This window comes from Numida meleagris, chromosome 1 (genome assembly GCF_002078875.1).
Source record: "Numida meleagris isolate 19003 breed g44 Domestic line chromosome 1, NumMel1.0, whole genome shotgun sequence".
In the NCBI taxonomy this organism is placed as follows: domain Eukaryota; kingdom Metazoa; phylum Chordata; class Aves; order Galliformes; family Numididae; genus Numida; species Numida meleagris.
The window spans coordinates 192,311,407-192,320,370 of NC_034409.1; the positions used below are offsets into that span (position 1 = coordinate 192,311,407).

The 8,964-nt window shown below is 64.7% G+C and overlaps 1 protein-coding gene across 1 annotated transcript; it reads left to right on the forward strand.

Annotated features, from left to right (window-relative positions):
- On the forward strand, nucleotides 4,114-8,874 carry TPP1 (tripeptidyl peptidase 1). The gene is made up of 13 exons (XM_021383688.1): nucleotides 4,114-4,152; nucleotides 4,233-4,325; nucleotides 4,400-4,539; nucleotides 4,610-4,760; nucleotides 5,266-5,387; nucleotides 5,879-6,069; nucleotides 6,261-6,459; nucleotides 7,409-7,597; nucleotides 7,679-7,751; nucleotides 7,883-8,003; nucleotides 8,075-8,233; nucleotides 8,307-8,444; nucleotides 8,707-8,874. Exons 1-13 carry the CDS (start codon nucleotides 4,142-4,144, stop codon nucleotides 8,845-8,847), a joined length of 1,728 nt encoding a protein of 575 aa, XP_021239363.1. The 5' UTR covers nucleotides 4,114-4,141; the 3' UTR covers nucleotides 8,848-8,874.

Sequence of the window (8,964 nt, forward strand, 5' to 3'; positions counted from 1 at the left end):
ATCAAATGTGCTCAGGGGAGGTGTCTTCACCTGGGCAGGAGTGTTTTTTGCCTGTGGGTGTGATTTTCAGTATTATAATGAAAGTAGTTCAGGTGAGGATATATGGACCTTGCCAGGCTGGCAACTCGATAAGAAAGCATCCTGTTATATGTCTTCCTCATGGCCCACTGGCTTTGGGCTGTCCCTGGCTCAAAGACCCCAAGTGCTGGCTCTTTTGATACCTAACATAATGTTATATCTGTTTTTAGCATTCGTGTTCAGCAGGCTGAGCAGTGGTGAGGCTGAGCATGCCCCCAGCACAGCACAGGTGTGCAGTCACACACACCAAGCAGGGCACGCAGAGCAGTGCAGACACACAGCACTCACTGACAGCACTGCAGCCTCACCTGGCTGCCCTCTCTAGCTGACAAACCGTCCTAGGGAATGCACGTGCACGAGCTGCGTCTCTGTGGCAGCCAGACTCGGGCACCCCACTGTCCAGCAGCTGCCCCCAGGTGCTGGGACCCAACATATGGGCCCTCGAGCACAGCCCCACTCCCGCTGGCCTCTGGATACTCTCACCTGCAGTTCTCCATCACAGACGCACACAGGCACCCCTGGGGGGCTCAGCTGTCCCCAGACCCTGTGCAAGCTGAGACTGCCCTGCTCCCTCCCTGCTGCAGGCTCACCCCGGGCAACACACAGCCCAACTCCCAGGGCGCTCTGCCCATTGCCCAGCCCAGACGGAGACTGCCAGGAATGACATGCACTGACATTGCCAGCAAGGACATGCACTGACACCCTGCATCCACCTGCTGGGAGGCTGGCACCACGGGCCCTAGGACATGCGATCCAACCGTAGCTGCTGACTCAGCTTCCATGGACACACATGCACACAGAATAGAGCCCAAGGAAAACACTTTGCAGTGGGATTTAAGAAGCAGACAGGGCAGGCTGTGCTGTTGCCCAATGCAGGGTATTGCCAAACAAACATGCTGACCACCAATCCATTTACAGCTGCTTTTATCCCCTTTTCCTTGTTTTCACACTTTTTTTCCTCTCCAAACTGCATTGATCCTTCTCTTTTCTCACATCCTCTACTAAGTCTTGTGTGACTCTAAAACGCTCTATGTTCTGCCTCTCAGGGCGTGCCCTGCATGCTAAGCAGTACTTCTATTTGCTTATCAGGAGAACCACTCCTGCACTCGTTTTGGTGGGTGCCACCTTCAGCTGTGGAGCGATCCCTGCTGTCACAGCCCTGAGCAGAGCTGGGCACAGGCGTTCCCTCTGTATGGGTTAACGGGGCTCCCCTGCCTGCCACTGTTCTTCTGTGCTGCTTTAATCACATAACCCAGCACCTCCATCTCCCTGACGGTATAAACACGACGCCAGGGCTGAGGCTGAGGGTGACTCTGGCTGTTCTCCAGCATTGCCCAACCACAGGTAATCCTGCCCAGCTTCACTCATAGGAATGGCACCTACGGCACGTTGGGGGCGGGCAGGGCCCCACCTGGGACACCCTGGGAGCACCCCTGGCTGCTCAGGTTCTCCCATCCCAGCCTGCTGCAGCCCTGACAGCAGATGCTCGTTAGAGTAATTAGCTCTGCCAGAGCTCCATAATCTTTGCTGGCCAGACAGCTCCAGGAAATAATCTCCCGCAAATCTCATCCCACTTACAGCCCTGCCCCAAGCTGCACGCAGCTGACGGCCGGGTGGGCTGCAGCACTTCAGCAGTGCCTCAGGCCCCTGGCCAACGCGCGTCAGCGCTGAGCAGCAGCACATCCCCTCCCTGCAGCTGCAGCCGTCGGCTGGGGCCACGCAGCCCCGGGGGCCAGGAGCCAGCAGCAGGGCACTGGGCCACACGTGGGCGAGGGGAAGGGTGAGCCGGGATGGGGATAGGCACAGGGCATGTGCTGTGCACCCAGGAGCAGGACCAGGAAGCGGTATGGCTGGGAGCAGGCAGACGTGGCCTAGCACAAGGATCACGGTCTGCCTGCACCTCCTTGTATGCCCCAAGCATATGTGGGGCCACCTCCTGCCAGGAGACCCCTGCACACAGGGTTGGCAGCTGTCCTGTGTGGTTCAGGAGCCTTTCCACAACACAGCAGAGAGCTCTTTCCATGGACAAGGCTGGGAGATGGGGCTCAGCAGAGTCCCTGACCCTCCCCACTGTGTTGGGTCCCATGTCCCCTCAAAGCTGCACCCACTGAGCCCAGCCCCTTCCTGTCCCCCCACTCCCCTGCTCTTCCCCCCAGCCCCACAGGGTGCAACTGCACAACTTTGGGCGGGCAACCAGCTCCAGCTGCTGCAAACCGCACCGTGCTGCCTGCATGGAAACTCTGAGTGGCCCCACATGTGTTTCCAATTGCAGGCACCAGAAATGCCCGAGGGCTCTGCACAGACACTCACGCTATGGGTAACACCCGAAGAGGAGAGCTGGTGTCCTGCAGAAAGTGGGTATGAAGCAGTGGATCCCTACAGGACAGGAGAGCTGTCCTCCAGGTGGCAGGGGAAGTACCCCCCCAAATGGGGGCTGAGGAACGTGGGTGGATTTCCCAGTGTCAGTGAGATGCTGAATGCTGTTCTGTGAACAGGAAGAACTGCGCTTCAGCCCCACTAGATCCCTTAGCTGCCTTGCTTCACCCAAAAGGAGCAGAACCAAGGCCTGCATCAGGCACCGCCTGCCTGGGCACGTGGCACTTCCACCCTCAGCTGCACAACCGATGTGGCTGGAACAGCACTGCCTGCACAACAGGGCTGAGGGCAGGAGGCAGAATGGTGAGACTGCTACAGCCACAGACCTTCACTCCTCCTGCCCCAGACTCAGCAGCCATGGCTCCAGTGGTGCCTCATGACTCTTTGCAGCATGAGAGCGCTTCTGCCTCTTGCCAGCAGCTGCTGCTCTGGACAGCCACGCTGTGGCTCTGGCGTGGGAGAGATGGCAGCCCAGCCCAGGCAGGTGGTTTTCCCATTGTCCATCTCTTTCTGGCTTGGACAGTGCTCTGCAGAAGCAGGAAAGGAAGGAGGAGTTCCTGGAGCTGCTGCAAGCAGCACATCTGCACTTGTGGCTGGGACAAGGACTTGTTGATCCAAGCCATGGTGGCAAGTGGGGTCATGGCACCCTCACCTCATCTCTGCCTCTGAGGTAGCCCCTGAGGGCTGCCCTTGAGCTCACGGGCAGGCTGACAAATTCCATGGCACCATTTCCAGAGCTCCCTTCAGCAGTGGCAAAAGGTACTTGACTTTTCCACAACCCCAAGACACACAAGTATCATGATCCTGCTTTTGTGATAGTAATTAGGACAGCTCCTAATGTGGGAATATCCAAGAGAACAAGCCCAGGAAACCGAGAGCTGCTGCTCAGCAGTACTGGGAGCCAAGCAGCTGCAGTGACAGCGCCAGCTGGACAGGCCAAGATGAACTGCTTGGTGACACGGCTATGACTCCCGCTGCCCCCTCCCACAGGTCTGTGAGGAGGCTGCTCCATCCCTGCCCTCCCTGTACTGACTGGGGCACCCCACAACTTCAGCTCCCCCGGGCCCCTGTGGGCAGCCCCAGGTGGTGGCAGCAGTGCTAGGGGCAGCTGCGGCCCCGGGTGCGCAGGTACGCAGGTGTGCTCCACGCCTTCCAGCTCCTCCTGGGCACTCGGGTGATGCCCAGGACCCCGCAGAGAGGCCTGGATATGTGCCCTGCAGCCCGCAGCCCACCTGTCTGCTTCCGGCCCTTCACTGCAGAGCGGGCACTGAGGAGCAGACCCCGCGGGCAGCCTTTACCTTCCACCCCCCTCACTGCAGCGAGGTTCGGGCAGGCACAGCCCTGTCCTCCAGCCCTACGCTGCCCGCCCCTGCTGGGTGGCTGCCGGGCCCGGTCTCGCACGGACCCCTCTGTCCCACTGGCCTCGTACGAGCCCTGCCCCGGGGCAACCTCTAGACCAGTCCGCCCCATAGGGTCCGGCAGAGACATTACAGCGGCGACCCAGAAAAGGAGAGGGATGAGCCGGGCGGCGCTCCGGGCCCGGGATCGCAAACCGCCCCGGCCCACACAAGCCGCGCCCCCGCACCGCCGCCGTTGGTGGGGCCGGGGCCCACCCGCCACGTGACCGCGGCCTCCTCACGTGACGGGGACTCATGCGCCCACTCACGTGACCGGGCGCCGTGGCGGGATGGCGCGGGGGTAACGGGGGCGCGGGGCCGGGGTGGGAGGGCGCGACCCTCGGTCCCCTGCTTACCCCCGCTGACCCCTGCCCGCCGCAGGTGCCGGGCGCTCCCCGCCGTGCTGGCGCTGTGCGCGGCCGCCTGGAGCTGTTGCGCCGGGGGTCGGGCTCCGGAGCGGGACCAGCCGTTCCGGTAGGTGCCGTTCTGGGAGCCGCGGGCCGGCGCGGAGCCCCCCCGCGCCGCCCCCGCTCACGGTCCGCCCGCAGCCCGCCCCCCGGCTGGGCCCTCGCCGGCCGCGTGAGCCCCGAGCACGGCGTGCAGCTGACCCTGGCGCTCCGGCAGCGCGGCACCGCGCGCCTTGCCCGCCTCGTCCGTGCCGTGTCCGAGCCGCGCTCCCCGCAATACGGTAACGACCGCGCCCGCCGCCGCCGGCCCCGCCGCGCTCCGCGTCGCGCGCTGACTCCGTGTGCCCGCAGGCAAATACCTGTCCTTGGAGCAGCTGCGGGACCTCGTGCAGCCCTCCCCGGCCACGCTCATGACCGTGCTGAAGTGGCTCCAGGGCCACGGCGTCGAGGACTGCCGCAGCGTCGCCACTCTCGACTTCCTGGAGTGCCGCATGCCGGTGAGGTGAGCCCTGTGCTGTGCCGCAGCGGTGGAGCAGCCGGACCCGGCCCTCCCGCTGGGATGCGCTTTGCCCCAGGCACTAGGAGCTGGGGGCTGAGCCCTGTTCCCTCCTGGGCGATGGGGCTCCGTGGACCAGAGCTGGTTGCTTCGTGCTCCCGGTGCTGGGGGAGCCACAGCCCGCTGGCCCAGAGCACATCAGGCTGGGTGCGCGTACGAGACAGGTGCTTGGGCCGCCCCGTGCCTCCTCGTGCCCTCTTTTGGAGTCACGGTGTCCCCCCAGGAGGGCCGGGGGCAGGGCTGGGGTGAGCTCCACTTGGCTTCTGTGATGCTCAGCCCGGGTGTAGAGGGCAGTCTTTGCTTCGCAAAGGCTGTGCAGGTAGGATGGGGCGCTCATCCCTGGCTCCTTCCAGCAGCAGGCAGGGTGGAAAGGGCGAGCAGGGTGTGGGCCGGGTCGGGCCGTGCTGGTGGTGGTGCGAGTCCCAGCGTGAGGCTGTCCCTTGTGTTGCAGCACGGCTGAGCGCCTCCTGCCTGGGGCCGAGTTCCACCGGTACGTGAAGGGCCAGCGCAGCGTGGTACGCTCCCCGCGCCCCTACGCTGTTCCTGAGGAGCTGGCAGAGCACATCGACTTCGGTACAGTGCAGGGGTATTGGGGCTGCGCAGAGATGCGGGTGGGAGGCTGAGCACTGCCTGGCCAGGAGGGGGCCACCGCAGTGCACAGAGCGTAGTGGTTCTCTGGCCGTGTCCCAGCTGCCCTGTGCCCCCCGAGGAGGCAAGTGGTGACCTCAGTGCTTCCCACTGGCGTTCCTGGCACAGGGTGCTCGGTGCTGGCTGTGCAGATGTGTGTGGCTGTGCAGGTGTCTGGCTGTGCCGCTGCCTCTGAGGGGTGAAAGCTCCTCGCATGAGGAAACCATAGCACAGCAGTCATTTGCACAAGGAGAGCACGACATACTGGGCGGTGGCGGCTGCCCAGCAGTGGGGTAATGGCAGCCCAGGAGGACACAGAGTGCAGTGTGCTATGGGTGCTCCCATTGCCCTGCTTCCAGCCAGGGTGAGGAGGGGGAGCAGGGCTGTGTCTTGCCAAAGCACAGTACCCTGGCACCTTCTCCTTGCTTGTGGACTAGTGGGGGGCCTGCACCGGTTCCCTGCGGAGAGGAGTGTGGTCAGCAGGGCCTGGGCCAAGGAGGGAGTGGAGTCCCATGGGCAGAGAGCAGCCTTCCACCTGGGTGTGATGCCGTCAGTCATTCGGAAGCGATACAACATGACGAAAGGAGACATTGGACTGCTGCCCAACAACAGCCAGGCCTGTGCCCAGGTAATGCCCAGAGCTGGGGTCGGCAGCAGCTTGCAGCCCAGAGCTGGGGCCCCACTGCGGCTCATATGGTCCCAGGGTGCTGTGGGAGGGTTCAGCAGCTGATTAGAGCTGTAGCCAATGTTCCACAAGCACACTGAGCCAACTTTGCAGGATGGGAGAAAGAACTTGGTGTCCCTCTGTATCCCCCTCAGTTCCTGGAGCAGTACTTCCACCAGGCTGACCTGGCTGTGTTCATGAAGCTCTTTGGCAGCAGCTTTGCCCACCGCACCAAGGTCGACTGTGTGGTTGGGCACCAGGGCCAGGGCAGGGCTGGGCTGGAGGCCAGCCTGGATGTGGAGTACATCATGAGCACGGGTGCCAACGTCTCCACGTGGGTCTTCAGCAATGCAGGTACTGATCCCCTGCCAGGGCCCGCTTTGCCCTCTGTCTGCTTCCACGTGTCCTACTTGATCTAGCACTGATGCATCAGCCCGCTGTTCAGGGAAGCACTCGCTCTCTGCCAGGGGTGTGGGATGGGCTGCACGCAGTTCAGCTGGTGTGAGTTGTACCTCATCTGGTGCCTCACAGGGGCCGTGGTGCTGTGCTTTCCCAGTTGCTTTGGGGACATATTAAGTGGGCTTCCAGCATTGGTGCTGCTGAAGGTCTCTGATGGCTCTTAGGGGAGGCATCATCCATTGGTTTTGGATACCTGAACTTGCACCATCCTCAGCACCCTGCAGCATTCCACACCCTGCCCTGGCTTTGCCGTGTGAAGCAGTCACCTCACTCCTCTGCCTTTCCACGGAGGGCTGACCTCTTGCCCGTGAATCTGCCATAGGGTGGATGAAGGGCAGTTTGAGGGACACAGGTTACAAACCAGTCTGCACCAATGTGTGTTGGTGCTGTGGAACAGTGTAGTTTGCCCATATTAGAGGATGGCCAGGGACCGAGCGCACCAGGACTGCTGGCTCTGTCCTGGTGGTGACATCTGTTGATGCACAAAGCTCTGTGTAGTCTTCCTCCTCTTCTGTGCCACCTGCAGTGCGGGAAGGGGACGGACAGACTGAGCAGCTGCAAGGCAATGTAGGAAGGCTGGGACCCTGTGCTCTGCGTAGAGTGGGGAGAAGGGCAGGAGGGGCCTTGGCGGGGAGAGGTGTGCTGGGTGCAGCCCTTCCACGAGAGCTGTGGGCAGAGCCAGAGCCGTTCCTGTCATGCTGCTGTCAGCTGCAGTGCTGCCGGGAGCTCATAGCAGCATCCAACTGAGTTGCTCTGCCTGCACTCTGCAGGCAGGGACAGGAGGAGGCAGAACTCTGGGCGCAGTGACCCCTATCCCCCCTAAACAGTGCCTTTGTGCCTGCAGGGCGGCACGAGAGCCAGGAGCCCTTCCTGGCATGGCTGCTGCTGCTCAGCAACATGTCGGCGCTGCCCTGGGTGCACTCCGTCAGCTACGGGGATGACGAGGACAGCCTGTCGCAGGCCTACCTGCAGCGCGTCAACGTGGAGTTCATGAAGGCGGCTGCCCGCGGCCTCACTGTGCTCTTTGCTTCGGGTGCGTGTGGGCACTGGGCTGGGAGCGTCCCCCTGCCCAGCGCTGCGTGGGTGCCAGCACCTCACCCATCACTGCCCTCAGGTGACGACGGTGCCGGGTGCAGGAGGGTGCCGGGGGGAAACCACACCTTCCGGCCCAGCTTCCCAGCCTCGAGGTAACGGTGGGGCGGCCCCGGGGCTCCGCTCTGCTGCCAGATGTGGGGGCAGCGGGTGCGTGGCGCCGGCCCCGTGGGGGCTCGGGGCTGTGGGAGCTGCTCCGGGGGCCGCAGCGTCCGCCCGTCCTCAGCCCCTACGTGACCACCGTCGGCGGCACGGCTTTCAAGAACCCGTTCCTGGTGACGACAGAAGTGACGGATTATATCAGCGGGGGCGGCTTCAGCAACGTCTTCCCCATGCCCGACTACCAGGTGCGGGCGGGGGGGGCGCGGGGCTCCCCGGCGCCCAGCGGGGCCGGGGCTGATCCGGGCCGTGTCCGCAGGCCGACGCGGTGCGGAGCTTCCTGCGCTCCGCCCCTAAGCTGCCCCCCAGCTCCTACTACAACAGCAGCGGCCGCGCGTACCCCGACCTGGCAGCGCTGTCGGACAACTACTGGGTGGTGACCAACCGGCTGCCGCTGCCCTGGGTGTCGGGCACCTCGGTGAGCGGGGCGCCGTGCGGGTCCCGCGCGCTGCCTCGCCCCGCCCGGTGCTGAGGCGTTTCCCCCCTCCCAGGCTTCGACGCCGGTGGTGGCGGGGATGCTGGCGCTCGTCAACGACCGCCGCCTGCAGCAGGGGCAGCCGCCGCTCGGCTTCCTGAACCCCGCGCTGTACCGCCTGCGGGAGCGGGGCCACGGCGCCGCGCTCTTCGACGTGAGCGGGGCCGGGCGCTGCGGGGCCGGAGGCGGGGGGCGGCCGGAGGAGAGTCCCCGTTCGGGGAGGGGTCGGGCAGGGCCCCGGCGAGGGGGGGGTGGGGAGGGAGGGGGTGTTCCTTACACCCAGGAGCGCATCGGGGCGGGGGTTGGGACGTCCCCCGGGGCGCGTGTGGGTGCGGGGCTCCCGGCTCCCCCGCGGTGCCGCGTGGGTGCGGGGTGCCCCGTCCCCGCGGGGGCCTCACGCCGCCGCCGTCCCGCAGGTGACGCAGGGCTGCCACCTCTCCTGCCTGGACGGCACGGTGCAAGGCCAGGGCTTCTGCGCCGGCCCCGCCTGGGACCCGGTGACGGGCTGGGGCACGCCCAACTTCCCGCTCCTGCTGCGCGCGCTGACGGCGCCGTGACGCCAATAAAGGCCGCGGCCCGGCGCCCTCTGCTGTGCTGTGCTGATACCGCCGGGCGGGGTGGGGGGATCGCGGGGGGGTCGGGCCGCGAGGCGGCCAATGGGGCGCGGCGGGAGG